Source organism: Dasypus novemcinctus, chromosome 12 (assembly GCF_030445035.2).
Source record: "Dasypus novemcinctus isolate mDasNov1 chromosome 12, mDasNov1.1.hap2, whole genome shotgun sequence".
NCBI classification, from domain to species: Eukaryota; Metazoa; Chordata; class Mammalia; order Cingulata; family Dasypodidae; genus Dasypus; species Dasypus novemcinctus.
Genome location: NC_080684.1, coordinates 2,712,595 through 2,733,371, shown reverse-complemented (window position 1 = coordinate 2,733,371; position 20,777 = coordinate 2,712,595). Strand labels below are relative to the sequence as shown.

At 37.3% G+C, this 20,777-nt stretch overlaps 1 protein-coding gene across 1 annotated transcript in view; it reads right to left on the bottom strand.

Moving 5' to 3' along the window:
- Positions 1-417: 417 nt before the first annotated feature.
- LOC101421592 (zinc finger protein 596-like) overlaps positions 418-20,777 on the bottom strand; it is a 79,933-nt gene continuing 59,573 nt past the window's right edge. Inside the window, exons 3-7 of the mRNA XM_058307731.2 lie at positions 12,021-12,106; positions 10,501-10,627; positions 9,335-9,427; positions 8,733-8,824; positions 418-8,279 (exon numbers count right to left, since the gene is read on the bottom strand). Of these exons, the coding sequence (XP_058163714.1) occupies positions 6,891-8,279; positions 8,733-8,824; positions 9,335-9,427; positions 10,501-10,627; positions 12,021-12,053 (1,734 nt within the window). The 5' untranslated portion in view covers positions 12,054-12,106 and the 3' untranslated portion in view covers positions 418-6,890. The remainder of the gene's footprint in view (positions 8,280-8,732; positions 8,825-9,334; positions 9,428-10,500; positions 10,628-12,020; positions 12,107-20,777) is intronic.

Here is a 20,777-nt window from a genome sequence, read left to right as displayed (position 1 = left end):
TGAGGTTCACTGTGCTTTCTGGACATGTACATCTATTTCCCTCCTTACATTTGGGAAATTTTCAGTCACTATTTCTTCCAACAACCTCTCTGTCCCCTTTCCCTTCTCTTCTCCTTCTGGGATGCCTAAAATGCATATGTTTGTGCATTTTGCATTGTCATTCATTTCCCTAAATCCTCGCTGGATTTTTTTCTATCTTTTTATCTATCAATTCTACTATCTGATTTCAGATGTACTCTCTTGCACATCACATTCTTTCCTCAGCCTTTTCAAATCTGCTCTTTTTTGCTGAGAGTGCAGTTTTAATTTCTTGGATTGTGCCATTCATCACCCTCATTTCCATTATCTTTTTATGTTCATAATTTCTTCAGTATGCTCTAGAAGAGTTTTCTTAATATCCTTAATCTCTTCCTCCCCTTTATTTTTTGTCCATGATACTTGTTTGGAGAGCTTTGATTAGCTGCTCAATGTTCTTCTCCTCTTCCTGGTTTTTAATTTGTTCATTGGACTGGGCCATGTCTTCCTGATCATTGATATGTTTTCTAATTTTTTGTTGCTGTCTGGTCATCATTTTATCTTGATGGGTTTGATCAGTTGATTAGCTTCTTCCTCTAGTCTCAGTGCAATTTAGTTGCTCTATTTGTGTGCAAGTGTTCTCTTTGACACTTTATTCTTCTTATTCTATTTCCTTGTTGTTGTCTAAGTTACCTTGAAGGAAAAGATAAGGACCAGGGAAAGCAAAAGAAAACATATAATAGTAGCATTGATAGTAAATGTTAGCAGTAGAACCATGAAAGACCAAGGAGAATGAATATTAAACTCATGTAAGCAGTGTAGAGTTATAGGAATAAAAAAGTGGAGTATCTGCAATGAAATGGGAATCTGAATATGGAGAAGAATATAGTATGAATTAAAAGGCCACTGTGTTGAGAGAAAGAGAATAGAAAGGACAATAAGGAAAGAGTTAATAAAAGACAGAATGTGAATACAAGTGTTAGAAATAAATAGGCAGAAAAAATTGGGGCCTAAACAAAGAGAGGTGGGATCTAAGAATATCAACCGAAGGTGGAAGATAGAAAGATGTAGGAAGGGAAAGAGATAGTGTTGGTAGCCAAAATCAGTACACATAGAAAAGATGAATTCAAGGAAGATGAAGTACAGCAAACAGGGAACAAACTGGCACCACCTAATTAAAAAAATGGGGGGAGGTGATAAAGAGGAGGGTAAGACAAGAAAAAAACAACAGGTGAACCCAGAGGCAAGAAAAGAATAAGAAAAACCAGACTTCCTTCTTAAGTCCCTGTGGAGCAATTCAGGCTGCTGGTATTTATCAATCAATTATCCTGCAGATTTCTCACTGCAGATTTTCAACTGGTTTTAGTGGGTAAACTAATTTAAATTATGTAAAAAAACTAATTTTTAAGGAAAAATAAGAGACCAAAGGGAAGCTAATACAAGGATAATGTTTTTGTTTTCCCTGTACTAAATTGTCAGCTAGATTATTAATATCCCAGTGGGTCACTACTCTCAGAGGAGCCAGGAATTGAACTAGAGTCCTTGCACATTCAAGGCTGAAACTATTCCACTGAGTTACATTTTCTTTCTGGTTTGATTTGCTCTTCAAAAAGATTCCCTTTCTCTCAGCAGGATTGACTCTTTGCAATTAGATAAACTGCTGATTAGGAATCTGTTCTCCCCACCCCTCTTTTTTTCCTAACTGCTTTCTCTCCCTTGGTGACAGAAAGTCTGAGTTCCCTTTTGAAATTCAAATGGCACCCTGCTGTATTAACTCACCACAGAAAATGATTGTCTCTTTTAGACAGAGTACCCACACCTTGCCAGAAACCCTAAATATGTTCTTGGAAGCCTATTAAGCATTTTCTACTGTCCCCCTCCCTTACTTTTGTTACCCAGGACTAGTTAATTGCCTAACTCCACCTTCTCTCAGACCAATTTTCCCTATCATTAAATCAGGCTGCCTCAGCAAGACTTGCCTCTCCCCTCTTCCTGGTTTCTCCTCATGCCAGCTAATATCCTCCTCAAAGCTCAAAAAAGGGCACCCAGGCCATTGAACCTGCACTCCAGGGACCCCTCTCCATCCTTTACCAGAACCCTCCCACTCTGAGTTTGTCTCCACCAGCTGTGTGACCAGCAAGGTTCAGGGAATCCCAGATTTCTGACCTGGGGGAGGGCTTAGCCATCCCACAGCTCAGCCTCAAGTGTCAGAAACTCAGTTTTAACTTGAGCTATCACTCTTTTTGTCACACTCTCTCCAGATCAATGTCCTGAAGCCTTCTGCTTTGTGGGTTCCCAAAACAGCTTACTCAGGCAGGATTTTGTCCTTAGCTGTTTTGTTTTGTTTGTATGAGATGACATGGGTGCATTTATTCTGATACCGTCTTGCTCTCCCCTCCAGATTTTTTATTATTAACACGATTATTGTGGTGCATTTTTGGGGGGTTCTTCCTACTGGTAAATTACTGATGAGCAGTGGGAATGATCTTCACCTCTGACTGTCACAGTGAACTACTGTATGCATGATTCTAACACCCACTGATAAAGATTCTAGTCATGGAAATTTAATATTGTTTCCTCTAATATTAGGAACAAAGTGACCATATCTCTTCCCCGCTCAGGTATTTCAGGACAGGCAATCAGAGAACTACATTCATTTATGTGGGAAACATGCCAAAGTCACAGACTTCACACGTTCTCCTCTCCTCATACCTATAAAATCTCCGGTTGATATCCACAAAGTCAGTCACCAGATACCCAATCATTTGCCCAAACCCCTCAAAAAATATCCATCAGAGAGACAAAATTACTGATGCACAAAAACTGCCTAGTCTATTAATTTTTTAAATAATTTTTCATTGCACCCTCTACCATGAATTTTCTCAAAATCCCTCAAGTCATTTCATCCTCCTAATGAAGTCTTCTTCTTATTTAATGTTTTGTGGTTATTCTTAAATTCTTGAGTTTCCCTTACCACACTAAGTCTTAGCTTTGATTGAATAATAGTGCACTGTGATTACAGGCCTAGTGTTTCACTCTTCTGCAATTCACTCATCTAATTTAAAGGATAAACTAGGAATTAAGGTAATCCCATATTGAGTACAGTTGTAAAATTCCTTACATATTTCTCTGATTAGCTTATCAGTTAGAGTGGTAGAAGAGGCCTCTCCAATTGCATTATATTTACATTATGTGTTTTCTCACATACGATATCATTTATCTACTAAGGGCTTTGCAACATGAATAACATGCATGTGGATTCTTACCAATATGAATGTTATTAGATTTTCTGACATAGTATGGCAGACTACAGGAACTTTTCAATGCATTAAAAAGTGTTTCTTGACATATTCGAATACCCAAACCCATTGGGAGCCACCAATTCTCTCGAGATACAATTCCCTCTATTTGAGAACATCAATCCTCCCTAGGATGTGGGAGGTCTCCACCCAATGATATAACCCACTATGACAAAATGAGCACACACATTCCCTAGAAGCCTGCCCTGTGTGAGATGCCCCCCTTAAGCATCTTAAACAGGTAATCTTCCTTATTACATTTTCTAAAGTTTTCTCAACATTATAGTTTCAACCACATACCTGACAATCTCCTATGTTCAAATGTTCCCCCTACCCTCCCCACAATTTCTTGGGCCATCTTACCCATCCTCTCATCCCGAGTCCCCCTTAAATGTGCAAAGCCCCACCCAAAGATATCCCTAAGCCCCCATTTTATCCCTTCCCTCTACAAATACTTACCTTCAGCTTATCATAGATTTCACCCAGGTAGGTGTCAGCTGGCAACCTTCCTCCTTCAAGTAATGAAGATTGTTACTGTGGGCCCCAAGGGGAGGGGGGAAGAGGTATTGAATTGATAGAATCAGTGTAACTGTGGGGCAATGGAAGTGTTCCACAAGATCATGCAAAGATGGAATAGGACATGTTAAGTTACACCAAAAATGTAAACCGTAATGTAAAACATAAAATAACTAAAAATTTAGAAAATTGTATAGTCTAAACTATAAACCATAATGTAAACCCAAGCATAACCATGTTTGAAAGCTATTGTTTCAATATCTGTACACCAGTTGCAGCAAATATGAACATGTAAAAAGATCATTGCTGGGGAAGGGACAAAAAGATATTGCATATGTGGGAGTACCGTATATTGTATACATGAATTACTGTGATCTAAAACTTTTGTGAAGACAAACTTAATAATTAGAAGAAAAAAAGAAAGGATGTAGACACTGAGGAAGAAATGGAAGAAATTGCCTTGCCACTGTAGACAGAGTGCAACACTTACTGCAGTGATGAAAGGCAAAACATAAAAAACAAAGCTTTTTCATTTTTCATTTTTGATACCCCAATTTATCTTTAATTTTTCTAAATTAGTATGTACTCTACATCTAACCTTTAAACCCATCATTATATTCCATTTTACTATTAATGGAATTTGGCAATGTATTAGGCTTCATTTTTAAAGAAGTTTTGTACCACAGAGAGTTTTAACTACGGCAGGGGAGGAATACTGATCTGGGGTGTTATGGAAAGGGGGCACATGGTTGGGAGGGAGTTCTCCAGGGCATGTATAAAGGGTACATAAAAATGTTTGGATATGTTCATAGTGGCTACAGTTAAAAATGACAACTGAGGGAGTGCTGAGGTCCTAGCCAGGGGAACTCTATCACATTCCCCAAAGGCACAGCAACAATTCCCCAAGTGCAATGACAAAGACCAATAAAGAAGGATGGTCCAATAATGAGCCCTTGATACTAATGGCTATGCTTATGAGCCTGTGTACCTGAAACAAGAACTAGGCCTGCAGGGAGCCTTAGAGTTACCTCCTGAGAGCCTCCATGTTGCTCAAAGCCAAACTCAGCATGTAAATGCATTACCTTCCTTCCCCCCAGCATGGCTCCCAGGGATGAGCCTCCCTGGTACCAAGGGATTACTACCAAGCACCAGCTGACGATGTAACTAGAAAAAGACCTTCGATAAAAGGGTTAACTTAGACCAGCAGAATATCTCAGCCTACATGTAATATCAAGTGTTAAAAACTGCTTTATGACTTTGAATAAAAGAGGTGAATGGAAAGGACAAATGAGTTTATATGGCTATGAGTCTCCAAAAAAGTCAGGAGATCATCAGAGGGGTCGCATTTATGCACGCTTCAGCAGGGTCCCAGAGACAAAGTAGATACAACCCCAGGTATTGGTTCTTCTGAGGACTACAGAGACCCACAGGTTCTATGGTCATGGCAGATGGCTCTGGAGTTCAGTGCCATGTCAGTTGCCCTACTTTGGAGTTTATGTTCCTGAGTGTGATGGAGTTGGACTCAGATGTGACCTTTCTACACATGCCTCTTCTGTTACTTTTACTGAACCTGTGATTTCTGTATACTTAGGGGACCTGAGTCTCTGGACCATCCCTGTGATAACCTGGCCCTGAGCCTCAAAAGACTTGCAACTCCTACCCCCTGGTTTATTGGACTTACCCTGGCCAGGTAACAGAGAGGTGAAGAAGGTCAACCACCATACCAGGGAACCAAGAGTGCCTACAACTGCAAGCAGAATTGCATCCACCATCTATGTGGAATCTAAGTCCCCTCTTGATATAGAGGTGGAGTGTACATCACCATCCCAGGGTCCACAGGATGGACGAACAGAGCATGGATTACAGTGGACTTACTGATACTCTACTATGGAACAATTGTGATTAGCCATGGAAGAAAACGTAGCATGGATGTGGAGAAAGTGGCCACAGTACCTGCTGACAGGGAAGTGGAAGAAGAGATATGATGTGGGGGCATTTTCAGGACTTGGAGTTGTCCTGGGTGGTACTGCAGGGACAGTTGCTAGACATTGTATGTCCTGCCATGACCCACTGGTGGACGGGGGAAAGTGTAAACTACAATGTAAACCATTATCCATGTGGTGCAGCAGTGCTCCAAAATGTATTCACCAAGTGCAATGAATGTCCCATGATGATCAAAGAGGTTGTTGATATGGGAGGAGTGGAGTGAGAGGTTTGGGGGGTATATGGGGACCTCCTATTTTTTTAATGTAACATTGTAAAAATATATAGAGAAAAAAAGATATAATGTTCTAGAACTGCTGCTGAGCAATTATATGACATACAATGAGTGAGAAATAAACATCTGTTTTTATAAGAAAAAAACTTTCTTCAGACTGTGAGTTCTCTGGTATGTTTAAAGGTTAAATCTATGGCTGAAGTCTCTTAAATGTCAAAAAAAAAAGATTTATAGTGTGAGTTGTTAAATTTAAAATAAGAATACTGACAGGTGGCATTCTCAAATTGCTGACATTCATAGGGATTCTCTCCATTTGAGTAATCTCCTATTGTCTAAGGCTAGAAAAATTAAGGTTTACCTATACTTATGATATTATGGCTTTTGTCCAGCATGAATTCTGTCATTTTGCCTGATAACAAAAACATAGTGAAAGGTTTTTCACATAGACAACATTCATGGGGTTTTCCTACAGTGTCAGTTAAAAGTAGGAAATTGACTGAAGTTTATCCCACATAAATGACATTTATAAGGTTGCTCTCCAATGGGAATTCTCCCATGTCATTGAAGATGGGGATGTTGACAGAAAGCTTTCCTGCATTGATGATATCCATAGGCTTTCTCTTCAGTGTGAGTTCTCTCATGTCATCTAAGATTAGAATAATTACTGCATGCTTTCCCATGTTGATTGCATTCATAGTTTACCTCCAGGGTGAGTACTTTCACATTTTTTCATGGAAGAGTGATGAAAGAAGCCTTTTCCACAAATATGGCATTCATAGTGTTTCTCTCCAGTGTGAGTTCTCTGATTTTTTTAGTGAAGAGGAGTGACTGAGTGCTTTCCCTCAAAGATGGCATTCATTGGGTTTTTCTCCAGTGTGAGATTTCTCATGTTCTTTAAGATGAGCATATTTAATAAATACTTTCCCACATCGATGGCATTCATGAGGTTTCTTTCCAGTATGAGTTCGTTCATGTTTTTTTAGGTAAGAGGACTGAGTGAAGGCTTTCCCACAAAGATGACATTCATACAGTTTCTCTCCTGTGTGAGTACCCTGATGCCTTTTTAGGGAAGAGGAGTGATTGAAGGCTTTCCCACAGAGATGACATTCATGGGCTTTCCCTCCAGTGTGAATTTCCTCATGATATTTAAGGGACGAGGACTGAATGAAGGCTTTCCCACAAAGATGACATTCATAGGGTTTCTCTCCAGTATGAGTTCTCTGGTGTATTTTAAGGGAAGAGGATTGACTGAAGGCTTTCCCACAAAAATAACATTCATAGGGTTTCCCTCTAGTATGAGATTTCTCATGTCCTTTAAGATGAACATAGTGACTGAAGGCTTTCCCATATAGATGGCATTCATGGTGTTTCTCTGCAGTGTGAGTGCTCTGATGTTTTTTAAGGGAATAGGAGTGACTGAAAGCTTTCCCATAAAGATGACATTCATAGGGTTTCTTTCCAGTGTGAGTTCTTTCATGTTTTTTTAGATAAGAGGATTGACTGAAGGCTTTCCCACAAAGATGACATTCATAAGGTTTCTCTCTAGTGTGAGTTCTCTGATGCCTTTTTAGGGAAGAGGAGTGATTGAAGGCTTTCCCACAGAGATGACATTCATGGATTTTCTCTCCAGTGTGAGTTTCCTCATGATATTTAAGGGAAGAGGACTGAATGAAGGCTTTCCCACAAAAATGACATTCATAGGGTTTCTCTCCAGTGTGAGTTCTCTGATGTATTTTAAGGGAAGAGGATTGACTGAAGGCTTTCCCACAAAAATGGCATTCATAGGGTCTCTCTCCAGTATGTGATTTCTCATATTCTTTAAGATGAACATATAGACAGAAAGCTTTCCCACATAGATGACATTCATCAGCTTTCTCTCCAGTGTGTGTTCTCTCATGTTGTTGAACATGGGAATGTTGACTGAAAACTTTGCTACATAGGTGACATTCATGTGGCTTCTCTCCAATTGGAATTTCTTTGTATTGTCTGAGATCAGAGCATTGCATACAATTTTTAGCACCTTGGTGACATTCATATGATTTACTTCTAGGTTGAATATACTTATGTTGATTAAAAGATGAATGATCACTGAGGATGGTTGGAGGTTGTTTCTTGAAATAGGATTTCTGTGACATGTAAATTAATGCATGTTGTTTCACTGTGGATGTGTGAGAGGAATCTTCTTCCAAATAATTACATTTAATGGAATTCTTTTGGGTGTGAAATCTCTGCTGTGGGGAATGAGATGTGAGACTGTAAAACATTTGTCTATAAAAATGAATTTCTTCATTTCCCTAGATATAAAACCTGGACTAAGTCACTAGTGATAGTCTCCAATTAAAATATTTGGCATGTTCTTTTCATATATACATTATTCTACTCCATACACAATACACAGAGATTCTCTATTATAACAATCTAATTGCAGATGTATCTGATCAACTTTGAGCTTTAAAAGGTTTCAAAGATTATGTATGTGAAACATGTTTATCCATTCATTTTTTATATGAACTCAGGTAAGAGTTTATATTTAGGTTAATTTTTACTTTAATGCAAACTCTCACAGATTTTTGCTGGATTAGCACTTAATGCCAACATTAACTACAATTTCATGATTTTACTGAATTCCTAATTCATTCATCCCTGGCTATTTGGAATACTAGGGTTCACAAAATTAAGCTCACCAATGCCATGATTTTAGAAGTGTCTTTCCTACAGGTAGGCTGGTTGAATATCATTTCTATCATTTCACATGTTTTAAAGGCACTTTTCCTCTCTGTAGTAATTGAAGAGAAAAAAAAAACAGAATAAATTGTTAGAATATCTCTTTCAGTATGTTTCCCACATTCACAATTAGCTGGGAAAGAATATTGAATTAATGAATACTTTTAGGGATAAGAAAACATTGTAGGACATTACAATCAGAAAAGATTTTCAGGCATGGAATATGAGAAAAAAGAATTTGGGAGGTCAGGGAGGGAAAAAAGAGGGAAAAAATTCTAAGTATAGTACCAGGACAAGGATCATTATGTGAAGGTTTAATTGCAATAACAAATGAATATTTCTTTCACAATGCCAATGACACTTGATAAAGCTTGAGAAGTATATGGAATAAAAACATGTGACTAAAATTTCCCCAGTATCCTCAGCTACATTTTAGAAATCACAATATAAGGAAACCTAATGAATCATGATTCACTTAAGGAATCCTGAAGCTAAAATATTCAAGCACATACTTGCTATATCATGAGACCCCTCTTCTGGTGCACAAGTCCTTAGGGCTCACCTGAATTCTGGTATTGAGGAAATCCTATTCTTTCTGTCCACACTTCTCCTTGTTCCAACTGGGAAAGAAAATCTGTTTTGCAGACTTCATATCCTGTTTGTATGAAAAAAAGTTACCTGGATTTTGAGTTGTGATAGTAAAAGAGCATGATCTGAGATGTGGAGACATTTTCAGGACTTGGAGTTGTCCTGGGTGATGCTGCAGGGACAGTTACCAGACATTGTTATGTCCTCCCATGACCCACTGGGTGGCACATGGGAGAGTGTGGGCTATGATGTGGACCACTGACCACAGGGTGCAGTGGTGCTCAGAGATGTATTCACCAAATGCAATGAATGTCTCATGATGATGGGCGAGATTGTCGCTATGGGGGAAGGAGTGGAGTGAGGAGGTTGGGGGGTATATGGGGACCTCATATATTTTTAATGTAATATTAAAAAAAAAAGAAAAAAAAAAGAGCATGATCATGATGTACATGGCAAGTTACCAAAGAATAAGGTAAGCATTGAAGGTCAGCAAGGCAACAAAACTCAGATAATTGATAATATTTCAACAGAAATTGCAACCTTTATCTTTTGCCCGTTTCAATGAGGGCCACTGGTTATTGTTACCCATGCACTTGTACAAAGAGAAACTGAAGTATCATCTATATTCTAAATAGGGAGTAATCTATGATATCAAAGTGATTGAATATTATGTTAAAAAATAACCCAATAATATAAATCCCAAAAGTATGATCTAAATTTTATATGGAAAAAGATACATGTAATGTTTTTACTACTATGTTCAGAAGCCTCAGCATAGCCCTTGGAGCAGAACACTTATTTCACCATAGTCAATTATTTATCCATTCAAAAAGTATTCATTGAGTTCTCAGAACAGCACTGAGTTTTGGAAATCTGGATTCAAGAAATAAAGCTGTGGTCAAGAAGTTTAAATCTATTGGGGTGAACTAGATATAAATAAAAAATAAAGAAGAAAACATTTAGGCATTTTTATTTTTTATAACACAATATCAATGTTTTAAAATTATAAAATACAAAAATGTAACAGAAAATAAAGACTGTACAATATGGATAAGCTAATATTTGAATAAATAAATGGAAGATGATTTATGATAAATATACTGGTAGATAGATAAGAGATAGATATTTTGAGAGTCTCACCTACTGAGACCAGGTTATTGATATTCTCCAGCATCACTTCTCTGAACAGCTTTTGCTGGGATTTGTCTAACAGGTCCCACTCTTCCTGGGTGAAGTCTACAGCCACATCTTTGAAGGTCACATACCCCTAAAACATCACAGAAATTTGTGTTCACACAGCATGATCCTAAGCAATGTACAAAATAACAGCACTAAAGAAGCAGAATTGTGCATATAAAACTCAAAATATATATGGGATTCCAGTAACATCATTATCAATGCTGATGTGTCATCTGCTTTTCAGATGCATTCAGACACATACACACTCTGAATACATAATACCACAAGGTAAAATAAAATCATATGACATGAGATGTTATTACACCTGGAAATTTCCCAATAACTCATAACTATGCCTTCATTCTGATGATTATAAAGCTTTCATTCAAGCATTCAAAACTGAACCAATCTTTCCAAATAATTCTAAGTAAATTTACAGGGATTTTAAGGCAAGGAATATCTACTATATTTCATTCAAAAAATGAGTACGGTTAGTTTATTCCCCTATACAGATGAACTCACTTTCCTCTCATTCATAAAATCATTTAAGAATGTTATGCATTTTGACAAATGCAAGTTAATGTATGAATTGCTTTCTATCTAAATTCAATTCACAGGTCTATTATTCATTAAAATGGCAGGGAAACTTGTCTCACTTATATCTTCATCTCATCTGTGTGTGAAAAATTAAAAGAACCTTGTGCATTGCTTCTGGTCTCTTCAAATCTTCAAATTTTTCAGAGAAGTAAATTTTATTCTACCTATTATAAAGCTCCTGAAACCACAGGAAGGAAAAAATAATGCCTATGCATTGCATCCATTTATAAACTTTGAATAAGTTTGCTTTAGAAAATTGAAGTTGGTAAATTTGAGCAATAGTGGTAAGGTGAAATTTAGTTTTCTTTTTAAAAATATTTCAAAATGTGCAAAGACATTCCATCAAAATTTTAAGAAAATTAAATTTGGGGAAAATAAAAAAAATATTCCTCATTTCCTTTAATTTACTAACCTTCTCATGCTTCTGGCAAATAAGCCTATCCCTACACAATACCTGTAATGTTAGATTGACTCCACAGCTGAAAACTCACCCTCTTTTCTGACCATAAACTTCTCTTCTTGTTCATCTCTGTCACCTCTATTCACTACATGGCAGGGACAACCTCAGGTATTAACATGATCCATCAATTCATTATTAATCCAATGAGAATATGTTATGTGTAGGAAAAAGAAAACATCTATTATCTTTTCAGAGAATACAGTCATTATGGAGGCCTGAACCAACTCTTGCAATTACCTTGGAAGATTATTCATTCATCAGTCCTTAACTTACCATAATTATGAAAGAGTTCTATATAAACTTAATTTAATCTCTGGTCCTTGAATAATTCCTAAATAAACTTGGAATATCCACACCAATAGGAGAAATCTTCCCATCTGCTGGCAACGGAGGTGCAATTTTGGTAAAAGAATTCCTTACTCACCTGTGATTGCATTGTCAATACCTTAGCTGACATCTATCTTCCTCTGGATTTTCGCTCACAACCAGGCAAACAGAAGGTGACCAAAGCTGAGAATGAGACAGAATCTTAGTCTTGACCACACCTTTCAGGCCCACCTGTCATGAATACCAAACACTTGACCCAGGAGTATATCCATCCCAATCAACAAGTGGAACATGAGATGTGTTCAAGAGAAATAAGTAGAGTACTCTCCTTTCCCAGGGTCAAGATGCTGGAGGTCTTGTCTTCTCTGGCTAATGAAGATAATATGATTACCTTCATTGTACAGATAAGAACATGAAAATCCATTAATTATATTTATTAATTAGCTTATGATGTTCAGAGACATTTAAATATTCCCTGAAGGAATCCCTGACCAAAATCACCTCTGGAATTGGGTCCTCACCACAAGAGGGAAAAGACTGGAATTTCTCAGTTACTACTGGTTTTTACAATAGCATTGGTTTTCTCAGATGCATTTCTGTCTTCTGGACTCTCACTCCCTTCTTTCTATACCATGAACCTGACTTGATGTTCTGTCCTAAAACATCTTAGTTCTTGCATATGTGATATCTAACAATTAAAACCCCTCAACACTAAGTTCTATATCTCACCCTAAATTATTTGGAAAACACTTAAGAAACTTGAGAAAAAATAGTTAAAAGTATAAGAAAAAAGAAAAAAATATGTATACTATTATGGGGTTTATGAGATCTAGGATTGACTTAGCTATTTGTACCTCAAGTCCAGGAAGAAAATGATGGTATTCAACATGTTTAAAGAAATACATATTTTTAATAATTTTACCTTCTCAGTAACCCAGCTAAAAAAGATTAAATTGTTCATTTAACAAATGTCCCAAACAGAAATTCAGAGAGCTGAAGTAATATGACCAACTATGTGGTAAGGAAAAGACAGCTAGATTTAAATTTTTCTTCCTATATCCCAATTTCAACTATCTTAAGGGTTACATGCCACACCTAAGTATTATATGGAATATCACCTACTATTTAAATAATCACTTACTCATCCTGTTGTCAAAACTTCCTCTTCATATAGTTTGCTACAATTAAACCCAGCACAGGCTCTACTGTCACAAGGGAACCTCTACTGCATTGAACCCACTTCCCAAACATTATTAGCTTCTACCTTATGTAATATTTATTGCCAGATGTAATCCAAGCATAAATATTTCAGCACAGGCTTCCTGAGAACTTTACTTACCATATGTTTCAATAAAGACCTTACAATTTTCCACATCTGCCCACAAAGGAGGTGATTTTAATTTCCTGTCACATTTATTACTGCATGTGACAGAGATCATTTCTAAGTTCTTGCTTTATGACTAAATATAGAATCACAACTCCTAGTGCTTTCAAATATATATGGGGAAAAGACTACAGCTTGATACAGGAGTTATTCTTCCATCTTCATAATCATGTCAAAACCCACAGTTTGAATTCCACATATTCTCATATTTCACATTACTTTTACCAGATGAGATTAGCATCATACTAACCAGGTGAATGATGTCACTTTTTAAAAATCACCTCAACTTAACACCATGTCTAATTATTCCTGCATTCATACCCATTAGTTACTTCTCTCTCATTGAAGAGTCTAGTCACCTATGTTGAATGTCTCCAACTAAATTCTTGTCTTTCCTATTTCTTTTTGAAATCTCTCCTATCACAATCAATCACCTCATCATTTAACCTTGTTTATCTTCTCTTATGAACCCAAATACCACCTGTGCCTATTTCATCTATTGTGCCTGATTTCCTTTTCCTTCTTTCAAAATCAATCTACATCAGCACTTTTAATAACCTTTTCTCACACAGCCTTAAATGGTGAGTCAATATCATCACAGACTTCCTCTTAAGTAAATCATGCTATCATCTCCAACAAGCTCCCCACGAATAAATCAAGTGTGTGTGCTTCAATCTTTAACTTGGAAGTAAAGACAAATTGGATATTGAGAACTTTCTTTTTCTTAGACTCCTTGGACATCTCAGTCCCCTGAGTATATTCAAGTTATTCTAGTCACTCCTTCCTATTGTGTTCTACATGGCACTATTCAAACAATATTATCAGAACATCTAAGGGTGAATTTTAGCCCACTTTTACTCCTGTTCCTGTACACTATCATGACAATGTCAGACATCGATTCAATTGCTTCAATTTATTCCACTGTTGGCTCTAAAGTGATGGTGTACACCTTTATTTTCACAGCTAGAGGCAAAAAAGTCAAATATAGCAAGGCATTTCCACCACCATGATCCCAAAAATCTAAATTAAATTCTCTTCTTCTAAAAGTTACTCTCTGATTAACCTAGATGTCATTCAAGACTACTAAAACCAAGTTTTTCCACTTTAACAAAATGTTTCCCTTCAAATTAAGTAATTTAATTTAAAGTTAGGACTTCTCCAGGCATTCAAGGATTGAGTAAGAATTCATCACTCAGGAAAACACAAATATATTCATGTTAGCTAGCCAACCTTCATTTCGATGGAAATCCCCTCACTTTCCCACATTATACTCATGTTCCTTCAGTCTCTGTTCCCTCATTTCCTAAGAGATCCCTTCATTGAGCCCCAACATAAGGAACTGCTTACCCTTCCAAGAGCCTATATTACAGTTTTACTATTCGTTCAGGTCCCTCATAAAATTTTCCTTTGTACATTTATTTGTTTATATTTTGCTCTCTCCCCCTGCTCTAACTGCATAAACACTTCCTTGAATGGTAATAGATTAAATAAGTTTCCCTTTAAAAATCATCAAATAATTATAAATTCAAAATTAGTTAACTGGACCTCACATGGCCTGGGCCCAACTGCCTGCAGTCAAATTAAATACATTAGGATTAAGAAGAAAATAATTTACAAAATAAATTAGGACACTACTGCCTGGTTAAAATTCTCTCCCTTATTCATGAGAACTCAAAATTATTATCAATGTATGCTTGTATATGCTTTTTTTAAATTTTTAATGACAATTTTAATTGTCATATTAAAATGTAGAAAAAATAAAAATAAAATAAAAATGTATATATATATAGTGTGTGTGTGTGTATATATAATAGGAGGTTAGTATATACCACATTCCCCACTTTTCCACATCAACAATTTCTTTCCTTAGTGTGGTACATTCATTGCATATGATGGATACAATTTGGAACACTGCTACACAGCATGGATTATACTTTACATTGCAGTTTACACTGTCTCCTAGTCCATTCAGTGGGTTATAGCAGAATACATAAGGTCCTGCATCTCACCCTGAATATCATTCAGTACAACTCCAAGACCAAAAAATGTGCCATATGACACCTCCTTTTCCTTCTCTCTGTCTTCAGCAAATCCCAAGGCCACTGCCTCCACAATGAAATAATTTCTTCCATTCCTAGAGTCACAATAATTCTACAGTAGAATACCAGTAAGTCCACTCTAAACCATATTTTATTCCTCCATCCTGAGGACCTAGGGGGCAATGCCCACCACACCTTACAATTGAGAGGAAGCTAAACTCCCACATGGCTGGTGGATGGGACACTCATGCCCACAGCTGTAGACTCTCTTGATTCCATAGTGTGGTGGTTGTCCATCCTCACCTACCTGCCAGCTGACCTAGGTAAGTCCAATAAACTGGAGAATAGATGTTTCAATATTGCTGAGGTTCAGGGCAGAGCTGTCATATGGACAACCCAGATATTCAAGTCTCCTGGGCATACAACAACTCCAGCACCAACCAAATGTTCAATAAAAGGGACAGAAGATGCATGTGTAGAGAAGTCACATATGAGTGCACCTCCACACACAGGATAAAAAATTCCAAATTAGGGTTCACTGGCAAGGCACTAAACTCTGGAGAGATCTGCCATGAATGTAGGACCTAAGTGTCTTCAAATCCCTCAGGGGTACCACTACCTGAGGTTGTATCTACTTTGCTGTCTCTGAGATCCCATTGAGATGTGCATAAGCATGGCCCCTCTGATGACCTCCTGACTCATTTAAAGTAATTTAGTCATATAAACTCATTTGTCTTTAACATTTCCCCTTTTATTCAAGGTCTTTTGCTAGTTGCATCAATAGCTAGTACTTGGTAGTAAACTCTCGGAGTCATGTCCCACACACGGGGGAAGGTACTGCATTTATATGCTGAGTTTGGCTTAGAGAATGGTCACATTTGAGCAACATGGAGGATCTCAGGAGGTAACACTTAGGCACCCTGCAACACTAGGCCAAGTTGAAATTTCAAGCACAACAGGCTCATAAGCATAGTCATCAGTATCAAGGGCCCATCATTGGACCACCCTCCTTCACTGTTTATTGCCCTTGCACTTGGGCATTTGTTGCTGTTCCACTGGAGAATGCAACAGATCTCCCCCAGATGGGGCCCTAGCACTACCTCAGTCTTGTGATTCTCTATTCACTGTGTCAATGCCCAATGAACATCTGAACATATCTATATACCCTACAAGCACGCCCAGGTGAACTCCCTACCATGTATCCCCTATCAATGACACCCCACAGCAATGCTCCTACCCTTCCATAGTGGAACCCCTCTGTGATCCAAAACTTCAGAAATGAAGCTTAATATATTGCGAATTCAATTAATAGGAAAATGAAATAGTAATGATAGGTTTAAGCATTAGAAATAAAATACATAATAATTTAGAAAAACTAAAGAAAAAAATTGAGAGTATTAAAATGCTTAAAATATTAAAAACTTTTTTTGACATTTTGCCTTTCATCACTGTAATAGGTGTTGTCCTGTACGTATAGTGGCAAGACAATCTCTTCCATTTCTATCTCAGTGTCTTACCACTTTTTTTTCATTATGTCTTTGAAGTTTTAGGTCATAGTAAAGTCACATATAGAATATAGGGGACTCCCATATATCCAATATCCTCCCTCTTTGCCCCCTTCCCCAAAAATGATCTTTTTACATGTGAATGTTACATTTGCTTGTAATTGAAATATACCTACTAACCATGGTCAGTTGCTTACATTATGGCTTACATTTTGACCATATACATTTATAAATTTTTGGTGAAATTTAACATGGCCTGTATCCATCATTGCATGATCATGAACACTTCCATTGCCTCCCAATTAGCTTGTCTTCCATCTATTCTACTCCAACCTCCTCCTCCCCTCAGGCCCACAGTGACAACTAATCTTCAATGTTTGAAGGACAAAATTCAAAAATACTTGCAACAGTGCTGAGAGTCTGACATGCTGGTCTGTCCTACCCATTAGGAGCCACCCATTCTCGAGAGACACACTCCCCTCCGTTTGAGAACATCAGGCTTCCCCATCATGGGAGTACACCTTCCCACTCATTGTATGGGTCTCCAACCACTGATATAACTATGACAAGATGAGCACCCACACACTTGCTAGAAGCCTGCCCCAGGTGCACCCTCTGCTGAATGTCCCCATCCAACATCCTAAAGCCATAACCCTTCCTTATTATAATGTAAAAAAGTGTTTTCTCAGTATTATAATTTCAACCATGTACTCACCAATCCCCAGTATTCACTTGCTCCCTCCCTCAACCCTCGTCCCAATTCCATGGACCATCTGGCCCATCCTCCCAATCATAGCCCACGTCAAGCCTATACCACCAAACCAATTAGTATCTATACGCCCATCACTTTCCTTCACTACACAACTACTTACCTCCACCTTATAGATTTCACCAATATGGGTGTTGACTCACCACCTTTCTTTCCCCTCTTTTACCTGTAAGTCTCCCTATCAGACTCTAGCGCTCTGAGATGGTTCAATTTGTTTAATTCATATCAGAGAGGTCATGTAGTATTTATCCTTCAATGCCTGGCTTGCTCCACTCAACATAAGGTCCTCAAGATTCATCCATGTTATCCTGTGTGTTAAAACTGTATTCCTTCTTACAGTTGAGAGCCCAGCATGAAAGATAGTGCAGCCTGCCCAAGAATGGCACCGCACATACAGAGAGCTGACACAACAAGATGGCGCAACAAAAAGAAACAGATTTCCGGTGCCACTGATAAGGATAGAAGCGGTCACAGAAGAACACACAGTGAATGGACAGAGAGAGCAGACAACTGGAGGGGGGAATGGAAGAGAAATAAATAAAAATAATAAACCTTAAAAAAAAAAAAGACATATCCTGAGACACCTACTATTCATAATGACAAATATCAGAGACAGAGAGGATACTAAAAGCAGGAAAAGCAAAGCATCACATACATGGGAATCTTGATTATATTAAGTGATTACCTCTCATAAGGAACCATGGAGGTGAGAAGAAAGTGATACGATGTATTTAAGGAATCAAAAGAGAAAAACTCAAAGGTATCCCTATGCCCCCATCTTATCCCTTTCCTGTACATATACTTACCTCCAGCTTACCATAGATTTCACCCATGTAGGCATTAGCTCACAACCTCCCCCCCCACCCCCCGCCCAACTTCCTTTAAACCTATCATCCAGTCTCTATCTCTCTGAGACAGCTTGGTTTGCTTATTTGATATCAGAGAGGTCATGTAGTATTTCTCCTTCAATGCCTGGCTTCCTTTACTCAACGTAAGGTCCTCAAAATTCATCCATGTTATCCCATGTGTTTGTAATGTATTCCTTCTAGAGCTGAGTAATATTCCATTGTATGTATATACGACATTTTATTTATTCATCTGTTGATGGACATTTGGGTTGATTCCAACTTTTGGTAATAGTGTATAATACTGCTATGAACATTGGTGTGCATATATCAGTTTTGTGTTCTTGTTTTCAGTTTTTCTGGATATATACCCAGCAGTGGAGTTGCTAGGTCATATGGCAAAGCCATAGCTAGATTTTTAAGAAACTGCTAAACTGTTCTCCAGAATGGCTAGATCCTTCTGCATTCCCACCAGCAGTAGATGAGTGTTCCCATTCTTCCACATCCTCTCCAGCACTTGTAGTCTTCTGTTTTTTTGATAGCTGCCAGTCTTACGGGAGTAAGATGGTATCTCATTGTAGTTTTGATTTGCATTTCCCTAATAGCTAGTGATTTTGAACATTTTTTTCATGTGCTTTTTAGCCATTTGTATTTCTTCTTTGGAGAAGCATCTGTTCAAATCTCTTGCCTATTTTTTAAATAGGTTGTCTTTTTGTTTTTGTGATATAGGAGTTCTTTATATATTCAGGATATTAGTCTCCTATCAGATATATGGTTACCAAATATTTTCTCCCCTAGGGTAAGCTGTCTTTTCACTTTCTTGACGAACTCCTTCGAGGTGCAAAAGGCTTTAATTTTGAGGAAGTCCCATTTATCTATTTGTTCTTTTGTGTGAAGTTCATGAAGCCATTTACTATTACAAAGTCCTGTGGATGCTTCCCTACATTGTTTTCCAAGGTCTTTATGGTTTTGGCTCTTATATTTAGGTCTTTGATCCATCTTGAGTTGATTTTTGTATAAGGTGTGGGATAGTAATCCTCTTTCATTCTTTTGCACATAGATACCCAATTCTCTAGGAACCATTTATTCCTGGGAGAGGGCATTCTCTCCCAGTTGAGTGGGCTTGGTGGCCTTGTCAAATATATGACTGTATATGTGAGGAGCTATATCAGAACTCTCAATTCAGTTCATCTATCCTTGTGCCAAGACCATGCCATTTTCACCTCTGTAGCTTTATAGTATGTTTTGAAGTCAGGTAACGTGATTTTTCCAATTTCATTTTCCTTTTTCAATATGTCTTTGGCTATTCAGGGACTCTTTCCAAATAAATTTCATAGTTAGTTTTTCTAGTTCATTAAAAAGTGCTGTGTTAATTTTTATTGGGATTGCATTGAATCTGTAGACCAGTTTCAGTAGGATAGACATCTTAATAATATTTAGTCTTCCTATCCATAGACAGGGAATATTCTTCCATTTATTTAGGTCTTCTTTGATTTCCTTGAACAGTGTTGTGTAGTTTTCTGTGATTATATATCCTGCCATAATCCATTAAATTTTGTACTGGGGGAGAGTACAAACTACAATGTAAAATATTATCCATGTGGTGCAGCAATGCTACAAAATGTATCCACCAAATGCAGTGAATGTGCCACAGTGATGAAAGAAGTTGATGTGGGAGGAGTGGGAGGGTGGGGGTGGGGGGTATATGGGAACATCTTATGTTTTTTAATGTAACATTTTGTGTAATCGATTAACTTTTAAAAAGATAATTAAGAAATTTTAAAAATTAAAAATTAAAAAAATTTAAAACTTTTTAAAAGAGAAAAACTGCCAGCCAAGAAATCTATATCCATCAAAACTGTCCTTTAAAAATGATGGTGAGTTCAAATACTTCACATACAAAAACTGATAATACATTGCCAAAAGACAAGAATGAAAAAAGATACTAAAGGAAGTGTTGTAGCCTGAAAAGAAAAAAAAGGACAAGAGACTTGGAGAAGCGTGCAGAAATGAAGATAATTAAGAAGGGTAAATTAAAGGGTAACAAGACAGATAAAAGTAATACATGACAAGAGATAGCCAAAGGACAAAATGGATGAAATAAGTAATGTTTTCACAATACTAACATTGAATGCTAATGGTGTGAACTCTCCAATCAAAATACACACACTGATAGAATGGATAAAAAAATAAGCCATCTATATGTTGTCTACAAGAGTCTCACCTCAGACATAAGGACACAAATAGATTAAAGGTGAAAGGGTGGAAAAAGATATTCCATGACAATAGTAACTCTCCAAAAAAAAGTTAAT